At 46.7% G+C, this 14,256-nt stretch overlaps 1 protein-coding gene across 7 annotated transcripts in view; it reads right to left on the bottom strand.

The window, feature by feature from the left end:
- Positions 1-3,854: 3,854 nt before the first annotated feature.
- Positions 3,855-14,256, bottom strand: part of LOC309400391 (F-box/LRR-repeat protein 19-like) — a 72,967-nt gene continuing 62,565 nt past the window's right edge. For all 7 annotated transcript variants that reach the window (XM_081968856.1, XM_081968853.1, XM_081968855.1 and 4 more), the window contains 3 exons: positions 12,334-12,495; positions 10,294-10,512; positions 3,855-9,331 (listed from right to left, as the gene is read on the bottom strand). In XM_081968856.1, coding sequence (XP_081824982.1) covers positions 9,114-9,331; positions 10,294-10,512; positions 12,334-12,495 — 599 coding nt within the window. In that variant the 3' untranslated portion in view covers positions 3,855-9,113. The remainder of the gene's footprint in view (positions 9,332-10,293; positions 10,513-12,333; positions 12,496-14,256) is intronic.

The following is a 14,256-nucleotide window of genomic DNA, read 5'->3' on the forward strand; positions in this document are numbered from 1 at the left end:
CAAAAGAATATTGGGAGCTAAAGGATGTTTTCAGTGAGAAATCCTCTGATAACTTACCCTCTCACCGCGCAACAGATTGCAGTATTGATATTCTCCCAGGGGGGAAACTCCTGAAACCCCAAATCTACTCAATAACCCCCCGTGAAATGGACGAATTAGGGAAATTTATTGATAAAAATTTACGAAGGGGGTTTATTGAACCGGCCAGGCTCCGAGTGGCTGCTCCAGTGCTATTTAGAGAAAAAAAAGATGGCTCTCTTCGCCTCTGTGTGAATTATAAGAATTTAAATGCGGTGTCTGTACACAATGTTTACCCCCTCCCTCTGATGAAGGACATGTTGGCCCATTTGGGTAAAGGGAGGATCTTTACAAAATTGGACTTAAGGGAGGCTTATTACAGAGTCAGGATTAAGAAGGGAGATGAATGGAAAACTGCTTTCAACTGCGCACTTGGTTGTTTTCAATTCCGAGTACTCCCTTTTGGCCTACAGGGGGCACCAGCGGTTTTCATGCAACTAATAAATGAAGTTTTGCATGACCACCTATACAAAGGCGTGATAGTCTATCTTGATGACATCCATATTAACACGGAAACACGTGAGGAACACGTGACATTGGTGCGCTCAGTTCTCAAAAAACGCGCGGCGGAGCTCTACGCCAAACTATCTAAATGTGAATTTCATCAGGAAAAAATTGACTACCTTGGTTATCGCATCTCCCACAATGGCATCGAGATGGACCCAGCTAAAGTCCAAGCTGTTACCGATTGGGCACCCCCCTGCACCCGCAAACAATGGCAGAGTTTCTTGGGATTTGCGAATTTTTATCGTCAATTTATTCCATCCTTTGCCAGCATTGTGCTACCCATTACAAATCTCCTTAAGTCAAAAGGAGAGGCCAAAGCCAAACCGGGGAAGCCATTAAAATGGACTATGGAATGTCAGGCCGCATTCGAAAAACTAAAGCGACTCTTTGCAGCTGAACCCGTTTTGAAACACCCGGACATGGATGCACCATTTATCGTTCAAGCTGATGCTAGTGATGTGGTGGTGGGAGCAGTGTTACTTCAAGCAAACGCTGACGGGCACCTGCAACCTTGCACTTACACCTCCCGAAAACTGACAGAGACGGAGAGGCGATGGGCCATATGGGGAAAGGAAGCTTTTGCAGTCAGGTGGGCTTTGGTGACCTGGCGACATTTCCATGAGGGAACTAAACACCCTTTTGAGGTGTGGACTGATCACAAAAATTTGGAAGCATTAAAGACCCCTTGAAAACTTTCTCCTAAACAAATGCGCTGGGCGCAACATTTCAACCGGTTCAATTTCACCCTAAAGTACATCCCTGGAGGGAAGAATTTTATGGCGGATGCATTATCCAGACTCCCACAATACAACACTTCCAAGTTGAGCGTGGTACTTCCAGTCATCCCAGCGAAAAGTCTTGCTGCTCCAATGGTTACCAGAAGCCAAAGCGACCCTAAGTTGGATGTCACAACGGACCTCATCTGCAAGCTCAAGGAAAGCCTTGAGTCCGACTACTGGTTTAAGGAACATTCAAACAAATGCACCATGAAAGATGGACTAGCTTGGATAGGGACTAAATTATATGTTCCTGCAAGCATGAAGCCTTTGGTGTTACAATGAGCTCATGATTCCGGCATGGCAGGCCATTTTGGGTTTGTGAAAACTCTGCATCTCATCAAAAGACAATTTTGGTGGTCCACTTTGAAAAAAGACATTGAATCATATGTGGCCAGTTGCCCTGTATGTGCTGCTGCTAAGTGACCTCCAGGGAAGCCCCAAGGCCTGCTTCAGGGTGTAGCCCCTCCTGAATTGCCGTGGAAGGAAATATCAATGGATTTCATTGTCGAATTACCTGAGAGTCAAGGAAATACCATGATCTGGGTAGTCACGGATTTGTTCTCTAAACAGGTTCATTTTGTGCCTTGTTCCAAGATCCCTTCAGCTAAGTCCTTAGCTAAATTGTTTATTACACATGTATACCGTTTGCATGGAGTGCTGGAGCACATAATATCAGATAGAGGGGTACAGTTCACCTCCCTCTTCTGGAAGGAATTTTTGAAGTTGATTGGCTCCGCCCAGTGGTTAAGCTCCGCCCACCATCCTCAGACTAATGGTGCTTGTGAAAGAACTAATTCTGTTTTGGAGCAATACCTCCGGTGTTTTATCAATTATCAGCAAGATAATTGGACTGAACTGTTACCACATGCTGAAGTAGCGTACAACAACTCTGTGCACAGCAGCACCGGTTTCACCCTGTTTAGACTTGTGTTTGGGCAGGACTTTGTGCCAATCCCAGAATTGCCCTGTGAAAAACCACAAGTCTTGTCCCTTTCAGAGTGGAGTGACCAGCTCCAAAAAGTTTGGCCCATAGCCCAAAAAACGTTGGAGGCTGCTCATCGAGCACACAAGAAACAGGCTGACAAGAAAAGGGTGAAAGAAAGGGAGTACAAGGTTGGAGATAAAGTTTTTCTGTCTACCAAATTTCTCCAAACTACCCAAAAGTCGAAGAAATTAGGGCCTAAGTATGTTGGTCCGTTTCCTATTGTGAAGATCATTAATCCTGTTTCTGTATGATTGGAATTGCCGAAGTATCTCAACTGCATTTACCCCATGTTTCATGTTAACCTTTTGAAACTAGTGCACACTTCCTCTGTTCGGACACCTGTACCGCCGCCTCCTGCCCATCTTCTCATTGAAGGAGAGCAACATTTTGAGATCAAAGAAATTTTGGATTCCAGGAAACGTAGAAATCAGATTTAGTATCTGGTCTCCTGGAAACATTTTCCCCCATCCCAAGCTGAATGGGTTTATAAGTCCCATGTTAGAGCTCCTAGGCTTTTGCGAAAATTCTACTCTCCCTATCCCGATAAACCCTGACTAATATTGCCATACATATGTCTAATCTATCTTGTTCCTGTTTTCTTTCTATGTTTTTCCAAGGGTGATGTCCTTTCCTGACGGAGGGCCGGATGTCAGCCTCTGCTTTGCTGCTTGCTTTCGGCTGCCATTGAAACGGGGAGGGGGGGAGATATATGGTATTTGGGAGGGGAAGCTTAAGCACAGGAGTGAATGAAGAAGGGAGTCATTTTCTCACCATCTACTGCGCATGCTGCAGATAAGTGGAATTGCCGCCAAGGCCAACCGTCAGGCATACCAACCTGATGATGGGTTTTGAAACTGCAGCCCACATGACACGTGTGGGGTGTGCGGATTGGACTGGGGGTTGGGATTGCTAGGGGGAGTTGGGTCACATATTGATATCTATGATTGCGCACGCTTTTGCCTCAGATCTTGCTTTGCTAGCTGCTTTCTACTCATAACCAGCAAAAGTACTCTTATTCTGAAAATGGAGTTGAGTGGTTTCTTTCTTGGTTACTGATGGAGGCTGCCCTGACAGTAAGAGTGGTTAAATGTTCTTACCCTGAACTAGCTGATCACAGCCTGGAGTTAACAAATCCTGCTGTTATTCTTTTTTGATTCACCGTTCTGCCAATCCAGAACTTCAGGCTTGATGAAATCATGATTAATATGTGGCTAGGCTAAACATGCAAACACATCTAGCATGTAGAACTAAGGCCAAAGAGAGGGGTGCTTCTAATTGTTCCTAAAATGAGTTAAGCTACACTGCAGTAGCAGCTGTCACCCCAACCTATCTCCAGAAGGCTGTTGTGAGAAAAGGATGCTTTGTCCATCATCCTTGGCTCTTTTCAAGACACACATTTAATCCAAAACAAGGGCTGGTATCTCACTGGTTTCCTTACCCTTCTCTCTTGAATTTCCCTTGGGAAGTGCTGAATTTTGGTGCAAATATAATATGGAGAACCTTTTCATCTCATGTTGTAACTTTTACTGCAAATGACAACTGTTACAGAAATCTAACAGAGGCACCCCTTAAAGAATCGGGGTACTGATTCACACCTAAGGCTTTCCTTCAATTTTAATTCTGATTAAAGGTACCCTCTGTTCCATCAGCCTCGAACCAGAACCCTCAAGGCAGCATGCTTACAATAACAGAAACGAAAAACAAAATAAAACCTTTGAAAAAACCAAAAGAAGTTTATAAAAAAATATTTCCAGAAAATATAAAATAGAAACCCTTCAAAAATTAAAAAGAAAATAATTAACATTCCCCCACCCCCGAAACATTTTTTGTATTCACATTTCTTTTGCAAGGAGATAGAACCAGGGGTGGGTTTCAACCAGTGGTGGGTTTCAAAAAATTTTCAAACCTATTCGATAGGTGTGGCCTGTTTTGTGGGAGTGGCTTGGTGGTCATGTGACCGGGTGGGAGTAGCTTGGCAGTCATGTGACTGGGTGGGAGTGGCTTGGCAGTCATGTGACTGGGTGGGAGTGGCCAAGTCAATGTCACTAAATTCTTTGCCCCAAAGAATGACCTACAAGGCCTTTTAGTGACATCGACTTGGCCACTCCCACACAGTCACATGACTGCCAAGCCACTCCCACAGTCACATGACTGCCAAGCTACTCCCACCCGGTGACATGACCACCAAGCCACTCCCACAAAACAGGCCACACCTATAGAATAGGTTCTAAAAATTTTTGAAACCCACCACTGGATAGAACTGAATATATGTTTGAATGTGCATGATATGTGTACAAGGGGGGGGGGGGAGAATAATGAAAAACAGGCTTTTAAAATCAAAACATGTTTTTTTCAATTTTTTTGTTTATATAGCAAACAGTTATTATACAATAGAACCCCTGAAATTCAGATTGGAATCTGGTCTCACATCCCCCTCTCCCCCCACTTGTAGAGTCCCTAGGGGCCCGGAGACTCATCGCTCCAAAAACTGGATTTTTACATTTTTATTTCACCCCCTTGCTTTCTTTCCCATCCCCAGCAGTCTTTGTCTCAATTTCTAGGTGAGGAGCAATAAGAGTCTATTGAAGATTAAAGTTGTAGCTGGAGGATAAACAATTAATCGGTGGGAGATAATGGTGGTGGTGGAAATATAGCTTTGGTCCACTGAGTCGAGGGGATGCGCTGGGTGTGTTTGTGCATGTGTTTCTGTGGGTCAGGGAGACCTATGGAATAGTTCAGCCTTACCCAACTCGATCTTCTCTAAGGGATGGTGAACCACAACATCTACCACTTGCAACCAACAAACAGGCTGGTTGAAAACACTGGGACATAGACTCCAACACATCTGAGGTTCAAGGTTGATGGGAGTCTTGGAATACTTTCTGAAGCTACACCTGGGGGTAGGGGAGACACTGGACATGTTTCTCCATGTTCCTTTTCTATTGGGATTGCACCCTGCACCACTGTCTTTAGAGTGATAATGGGTGAGGAAAACTGAGGTGAGGGTTAGGGTGATGGAATGGAGGGCGATCACTTGTGTCCATCTCTACTCAGCACTAAGCCATGAATGCCTCTCCACACTGGTCCAGTGGGCTTACCACGCAACATGTGCAGTCCCTAAAGCAGCAATCTAGAGTGGGAGTGGGAAACTATGGCCCCTTTACCACCCGTAGATTTCAACTCTCAGAATTCCTGAGTCAACATCACTGGTTCAGGAATTATGGGAGGGGAAGTTCATGGGTCGTAAAAGGGCCATAATTGCCCACCCCTGCTCTAGAGTAATGTAACCCTGGGATGACATTCCCAGGTTTTACCTCTCACTCTTCACCATTTCTTTTTAAACCTGAGGTATTTTTCTTTTTTTCAAGAGTTAAACATCCATTTAAAAAATGGTAAAAAATAAACCTCAAAAAATATGCTTGAAAAGAGCACTTCCCTTGGCTGCTGCCACTCTCTTTTGAGAAGGAGAAGCGGACGGGAGGGTCACCATGGCAGGCCCCTCTCCCCAAATATCTGGAGCTAGATGGATCTTCCCTCTTAGTGTATACATCTCCTTTTACATGAAGGAAAAATGAAGAGTGGAGGCCCCAAACCAACTAGGAGGCTGGTTGTGTGGAATGAAACCCAGTTTCCTTGTTTGCACCATGGAGTGTGGGAATGGGATGTGGGCAGGACCATTAAATTGAGGATTGGCCATACAGTACATATTTATGCTGTGCCATAAAATCTGGAAGAGTCCCATTGACACCCTCCCTCAAATATATAATATTTCCATCCAAACGTAGCCCCAAAGCCTCCACTCCTCAAAATTGTTTTAATACTTGCTCTGTAAGAGTTGTGAGTAAAGGAGAGAACACTCCTAGGCAAAAGAAAAAAAACCCTCCAGACATGGAGGTGGAGGAGGAAAAATTAAGATACCTTGGCCCTCTTTGGTTAATGGAGCGAGAGGGAAGGAATTTGTTGAATCAGACAAATGAAAATAAAAATAAAAAAGGAAACAACAAAACCTATTTTCTTAAAAAAATAAAAAAGCACCCAACAGAACTGTAAAAATAATTAAAAAAAACACAACACCAAAAACCTCGCCTCCGATTCCACAAGCTATCGCTGCATTTTTTCAAGTAATGCTTTAGTAATAAATGAACGTTCAAGTATATATTAAAAGAAAAAAAATACGTGATCAAATTGTAAATCAGTCTTGTGCCATCCTCTCCTCCCCAACGTGCACAGAAAGGCGGTGCATGTCTGATGCCATCTGAAAATCCAGATGGAGCATAGGGTGAGAAGGATGGCGGGCAGGGTGAGGAAAGAAAAAGAGAGAGAGAGAGAAAGAGAGGAAAGGAAGAGAAGAGGAAGGGAGAAAAGAAGGTTTTTTTAAAAAAAACGACAACCCCGTTCTAGCCAAGAGAGGAGAGTTTCTGAACTGGATGAATGATTTCTTTTGCTGCACTTCCCCAATCCAGTCCAGACCGTTTCTAGCAAGACAAAAGGACAGCAAAAAAAATAATGGTGGGAAAGACAGAGGGGAGAGAAGAAATGAAAGAGTGAAAGCAAAATGGACAGAATTGGACACCTTTTAGAGAACGAGTCCCCATCCCACTCCAAAGACGAACGTGGCCAAAGGGACTGAGAGAGCAGCCTTGAGCAATGTGCTCCCACGTCCAAGCAGTAGGAGTAAAAACAACCGACAGCAGGCCCTGCATCGGTCCAGGACAATCGTTTTGCACCACTTTTCTACAGTATTTCTCTCCCCCCACCTTTAAAAGAAAATAGAGGGGGGGGGATCCCACATGCATACATACCCAAGCGCGCGCACATACACACACACACACAAATAACTGGACGGGGGTTCAAGTTTGAGATTCGTAGCAGCGGAAAGCAGCTGGAATTAAGAGAAGGTCCAGCCGACTCCTTCTCAACAATAGTTGGCATTGTGGGTAAAGAATGCAGGCAGACCCTCCCCCACTCCCTCTTTCCCCAAAGTGGTTATTAAAGCTTATGGTTCAAAAGAATAAAAACCAAGGAAAGGAAGGGGAAAATCAGACAGGGAAGCTGCGAGGACTTTTCTGTCCAGAGTTGAAAAGGATGATTTCGAAGAGAGAAGAAACAGGAAGGATGGACACTTCTGGGGAGAAGTGATGGAAAGCCTTGGGGCAAAGCCGTGGGCACAGAAGGTGGGACAACAGAATTGAAAAGAACTGCACGATCCATCCAGCCTGTCAAGGTGGGATGAAAACAGCCTGGTGGGGTGGGATTTCCGCCCAAAACAGCCCAGGGATCTGATAAAATACTGTAGATTTGTGTTTTTCAACCTCAGCAACTTTTAAGATGTGTGGACTTCAATTCCCAGAATTCATGCTGGCTGGGGAATTCTGGGAGTTGAAGTCCACAGATCTTGATGGTTGAGAAACACTGTGCTGAGCAGATGCATTGCCTGAGGGCTGAGGGGGATTGGAGAGAGAGGAAAAAGCGGACTGTTAAGGCCTTTCCTCCCAAAAGGATCCCAATGTATGCCAAATGAGACATTCTTATTTCCTCATCTGCAGTCCACACTGGTCAAAAGCAGTGAAGACACACGATGTGTGCGTGGGATGAAAGTTAACCTGGCAAAGGAGGAGAGGCCTAAAGCTTGGCGAGGGTCTCCATCCACACATGTGGGTTGCGAGAGCATGCATATGTAGGTTTAATGCGCAAACAAGACAACAGGTACAGTGCATATAGAATGCAGCACATGTGTTTCACTGGTGGGGGCATCCAGTGAGGCACCAGGGTCAACCTTTGGTGCGGCTGCATCCCCAGAAGGTCTCAGCTGCATACTGGGATCGGCTTGGAGGGAGAGTGAGGAGAAGAAAATCTAAAGGGAAGGATACCTATAGAGATGTTTTCTGGCATCCAATTGATGGGTGAGGAGAGAATTAGCGGTACAAAGGGCACCAATGTAGGAAAACAGATCAATTGTATGTGCCGGCTCCAGAAACCATCCAGTGCTGTGGGAAAGTGACAGCGGTAGAGGCAGGAGGGAGCCCCAGCAGGTACACAGTGGGAAAAGACAGGGCAAAGGAATCCGGAAATCAGCTGCCTGGTTCTTGCTTGGCCCCCTTGGAAAACCACACTGCAGATGCACAACTGGGGAGGGAGGGCTGGGAAAAGGAACTGGGCTGACAAGCCCGCATATACGCGCACGCGCCCTTTAAAAATAATCAACGCAGCATGGGGGAGTGGGGGGTGGAGGACTGATGAGGTTGGAGTGCACATTTGCATTGGGCAAGGAATGGGGCAGGAAAAAGCAATATATCCGGCCCAATCAAAGAAGCTGCCTTCCTCCCGAGCCAGCATTTCAAGGTTGAATGTCAACTCCCACCCTCCCCCACCGCCCGCTGCCCCGAGATAGCAGGGTGTACCAATGGTGGCATGGAGAGACATTTGGAGGTGGAGGGAGGGGGATGACGCAGTGCATGGTGGGAGGAATACGCATTTCCCCAGCATTGTAAAGGGACAAAGCTACCTCAGACCCCACTTACTCCACAGCTGTCCAGGAACAAGTGGATGGAGCAAAAGGCCACCTGGCCCTCAGCAGGCCAGACCTGGGGAAGGGGGCACAACACCCACCCCCCCCCACACCCTCTTTGTTGCACAAGTAAGGGGGTGGAGATGCCACTCCAGTTCAGTCCATGGCTTTAAGTAAAAAGGTTCTCTCAGAGTCCGTGTCCGATGGTTGGATTGGTGAAGCTGAGTCTTTCTGTGCCTCCACCCCAGGGCGAGTATTAGCTGTCCTTCAGCAGCAATTTCTCCTCGGGGCAATGAAAAGGAGGTGAGGATGTACTGGGGGCAGGGGGCACAGCGCCGCTGTTGGAGACCGAGTCCTCAGCAAATCGGGCACAGGCCTCCGTCGTGACGTGGTGACAGGAACGCAGGTCGATACGGGAGAGGCGTGGACAGCGGCGGAAAAGAGGCAGACACTGATCTGTCAGCTGGTTACATCCTATCAGGGCAGGAAGAAGGAATAGCAATAACACTTAGACTTATATACTGCCCTGCAGTGTTTTAGAGCATGGGTCCCCAACCCCCGGGTCTGTGGACCAGCAGCAGTCCGCAGCATGCCAGAAACCGGTCCACGCAAACAAGCAAAGCCCCATCCATGGGATGCAGGCAGCATGTAAAATCAAACCTTCTCTGGTCTGTGGAAAAACCTCTCCCCACCACCAGTCTCTGGTGCCCAAAAGGTTGGGGACCACTGCTTTAGAGCACTCTCTTGATGGTTTACAATGTCAGCATATTGCCACCAACAATTTGGGTCCTCATTTTACTGACCTTGAAGGATGGAAGGTTGAGTCAACACTGAGCCCTATCAGGATCGAACTCCAAGCTGTGGGCAGTTTGCCTGCAATACTGCATTCTAACTTCTGTGCCAGAACAGGCGGCCATGAAATAGCACTGGTTTGAGACCATGTTCTGAGATCATTAGATAGCACTAGTTTGTTCAGATCCTGCTGTGGGGAGATGGGGACTGGCTCAGGAAACTGGGCAGGAATTGGGGCTGCTTTTATAGGGGGAAAGACAATTTGCCCCAACAAATTAGCAACAGGCACATTCTTAGGAATGGGTGGCACTGTGGCACAATGGGTGGCACTGTGGGACAACGTCATGGCCACTACAGGTAATGCTCAACCTATGACCGTAATTGTGCCTGGAATCACAGTTGTAAGTCATGATGGTTGTTAAGCAGATTTCTTTAATAACCATGTGGTTTGCTTAATGACTGCCATAAAAATTGCTATAAAATTGGGTCTGGCTTGACTGACAACTCTCACAATTGTGATATTAAAACAAGGAGTACCCATATTATCCAAAGATCCTATCTGGTAATGGGACCTGGACAAGGGTTGACAGGAGAAAAACAGGTTAAGCAAGAGAGGTGGAATCGCCAGTAAGGACTCAACTCACCAGTGAGGTTGAGTTCAGCAAGGGTCTCTCGGAGTGGAGAATTAGCAGCAGTCAGCAGGTTAACAGACTGGTCACCTACGTGGTTGCAGTGGCTCAGGTCCAGTTTGGCAAGCTGAGGGGTGTGCCGGATTACCAAGTGCAGAGATGCATCTGTGATGTCCAGACCGGAGAGCCGTAGTTCAGAGACATTCTGGAGCCGGCCCCGGCTATCTGTCTGGCCTAGCAGGGTGAGAATAGAGAGGGGAATGAGCCTCATGGGACAAGCCAGGACCTCTGCCCTAAATGGCAGATGCACGACTTGGAAAGCTTATTTTAACAGGTTTGGGCAAAACGACACACATTTGTTTCACTGGAGTGACTCGGACCACGGAGTTGATCAGATTTTCTTTCCTGAAATGAAGAAGCCATCCGGCTCTCTGCAACCAAGCAAATTAAAGCAAACTGCTTTTTGGCAGAATTGCTTTGGGATTGTTCACACTGTCTGTGAAGATTTGCCATGCTCCAACAGGGCTCCAGGTGAAGGATCTCCAGTGCACAATGCATTTGCTGAAGCTTCTCAGCCTGGAAGCACTCAACCAGCAGTGCAGGGAAACATCCTCTTAGCCTTTTCACATGCTTTTCAGCCCTTGCTCACCTCCCTATAGGAGGCCAATGAAAGGAGATTTTCTGCCCTGCTGCCTTTCCCAGCCACTTACCAACAGCAGCTGCAGGGTGAGTGAGATCCCACACGTGCTGAGGGAGCTTCAGTCTAGCCACCTCTAGCAATTTTAGCAGTCCAAACTTGAAGGCTCCTCAGGGCATGGAACGGACACTCGACTTGGAGCTGCAAACAAGCATGCAGCAGCATCTGCGGCTGTTCAGGCCTGGGACACCCCAGTTCAGAGCAAGAATACAGACATGGCTACTCCAGTCTGCAGTACACCCAAAGGCCCCTACATGAGCTGAGAGATTTCTGCGACACAATAATTGGGGTGGAGATAACAAGCAATCCTACACTAGAAGGTATAAGGTCCAAGACTCTTAGACTGGGCATTACTGCTAGGTGAAGAAGGCTTGGGCTTCACAGCTCTGACACACGGAGCAGAATGGCCCAGCAGCTGCACCAGAGTCCCACAGCATGGTAGAAGGTTTGCAGAATAATCGACATACGTTTTGTCTAAATATAAGGAGAAACATCTTGGTGGCAAGATCTGTACATCTGTGTGTTTCCATTTCTAGAGCTTTTTAAGAAGAAGCTGGACAAGCCACTTCCCATGGATGGTTTAAATGGTTCACCTGCATGTTGTAGAGGACTTCGCTAGATGATCCCAGTCATTCCTTTTGATTTTACAATACCTGTAGGAGATGACCAGGCTGAGCCCGAGGAAGGGGTCAAACGTGTCATCAGTCATGAATCCCTTTGCACCCACAAGATATCTTAAGTCCAGAGCATTGTGAATTCCTTATTTACCATCAAATTGCTTTAACCGTTAGTAGTTCAGATTCTTGTAGAGAGCTTAAACTTATAATAAATCTTTATTCCCATTTGAACTGTCTGGATCTCCTGATTTCTCTGGTGCTTGACAGTACCCAACAACTTAATACAAAGGCCCACATAACACTCTGAATCATAAACTGACCCTATTATGGGCTGTGTTGTGTGATAGGAAAGGTGAAAATGGGAATGGCTAGTTTGCAACTCAATGCGCTGCTTGACTACAACCAACCTTGGTCAACTCAGAGCAGGTGCTGACAATTTTTTTAGAGGCTTATATTCAGCCTGCCTCCACAACTGCTTTTAAAGATTGGCAAAGCCTTGAGAGATTTCATGCAGCAATGTCAACATCCCACAAGATTTCAGCCATTCTTACATGTATGTATTTTACAAAACTTCTTTACTGTGGGGAAAGTAAAGGAAAGGGGGTGCTGGAAGGTACGTATGGATTGCCTGGCAGGTTTTTCCACTTCCTTGGGATGGGAAGAAAAGGTGGTAAACCTGCCCAGATATCCCTGACCTCCCTCTGTCCTAGAGAGCATTCCCTCCAGTACAGGTAGCTTTACCAGACTTGGCATCTGTGGCAGGCAAGAGCAGCTCACGGAGGTGAGAATCCTTGACATCCTCAATCCAACGCAAATCTAGGAGCTGTAGGGAGGGGAAGTTGGCTGTGCCGAGGGCCAACACGGAGCACCAAGAACAGCCTGTTAGGATGAGCTCCTTAAGGCCTGTTGGGAGAAGAGAACATTAAGTGGGGAAAAGAGAACCTCACAAACAAGCTATTCCTCTCTGCTTCTAAAAAACCCCACAGCTCTTTCCCCTGTATTCCCACCATGAACTCACCTTTGTACCTCAAAATTTTGATTTCTGGCTCCCAGGTCACATCCTGTCCTATATGACAGAGTTCCCCAATATTTCTGGCTTTGCGGACTGCTACTCACACAAGTGAGTTTTGCATGAACATGCATATGCTCGCCGGCCATTTCCGCAGCCCAGTTGAAAACCTGTCACAGCCCACTAGTGGTCCACAGATTGGGGATCCCTGCTATACGAGGTTTCCTGGAATGCTCTTCTGTTTCTTGTGGGCCAATCCTTTTCTTTATCCCACAAAGCAAGATGGCTGTCCTGCTTTTGCTCTTGTCCTCAAATTCCAACCCTTCCCACAACTGAGCTGCAGGATCTGCATCAAGACCAAGTTCTCAGCCACATGCCACATCCCTGTCTCCAATTGAGAGGATGCAAGTGGGGGGAAAATTGCAGGTATCAGAGCTACTACACCTTATCAAACCTTCCCTGTCCAGACAGAAAGCTTAAGATTGTTGATTGTGGTTTTGGCCACATGCAGAAAAGCAGCAGTGTTCTCAACCAATCAAACAGACTAGAGCTGGAAGGGACCTTCAAGTTCTTCTAGTCCAACCCCCTGCACAAGCAGGAGACCCTATACCCGTGATGGCGAACCTATGGCACGCAGAACCCTCTGTGGGCACGTTAGCTGTCACTCCAGCTCAGCAGCACCACGCATGCACGTGCGCCTACCACTGCCCAGCTGATTTTTGGGTCTCTGCCACGTATGCGGGAGATGCGCATGCATGCGCGGGGTGGGTGGGGTTGGGAGGTGCCCCCCGTGGGGCATTGTTGGTCCCAGGAGGCTTCAGGGAGGCATGCTAGGCCCAAAACAGGGCACAGGGGTTGCATGGGCATGTGCATGCGTGGGGGGGTTGCAAAGGGGGGGGCTCGCATGGGCATGCAAAGGGGGGCAGAGGTATCGCAGGCGCATTGCATTATGGGTGTGGGCACGCATGCACACATGCTTTTGGCACACGAGGACAAAAAGGTTAGCCATCACTGCCCTATACTATTTCAGACAAGTGACTATCCAGTCTCTCCAGTCCTTATGCCATCTGTCTTGTAAATTTGCAGGATTATTTTTTTCCGCTGTGTATATGTATACACTCAAACGAGACTGTGATATTTCTGTGTGTCATATAATGCAACGAAATTTCATTTTAATGTATGTTGATTAGTTTACATTTAAAGTGACAATAAAGTTTTATTCTATTCCATTCCATTCTTTCTTAAAAACCTCCAGTGATAGGGCACCCACAACTTCTGAAGGCAAGCTGTTCCACTGGTTGATTGTCCTCATCACTGTTAGGACATTTCTCCTTAATTCCAGGTTGCTTCTCTCCTTGATTAGTTTCCATCCCACCACCAACACCAATACCACCTGTCATTTGAATTAGGGCATCCAGACTCATCACTGCAGTGGCAAAGTAGCCTGGCGCAGGTTATTTGCTTCTTGAATGCTTCAAATTAAGAATTTCCTGTGCCCAAAAATTCTGGCTACCTCTCCCTTGTCCTTTGCCTAGAACGTTCAAATACCTTTTCGTACATCCAGATTAACACAAAGTGCAGGGTCTTCAGACCATGAAAAATCTCACTCCACAATGGCCCCCAATCCCAAGGGGTTAAGCCAACTTAAAAAGAGG

Source organism: Natrix helvetica (assembly GCF_964273705.1).
Source record: "Natrix helvetica genome assembly, chromosome: W".
Lineage (NCBI taxonomy): Eukaryota > Metazoa > Chordata > Lepidosauria > Squamata > Natricidae > Natrix > Natrix helvetica.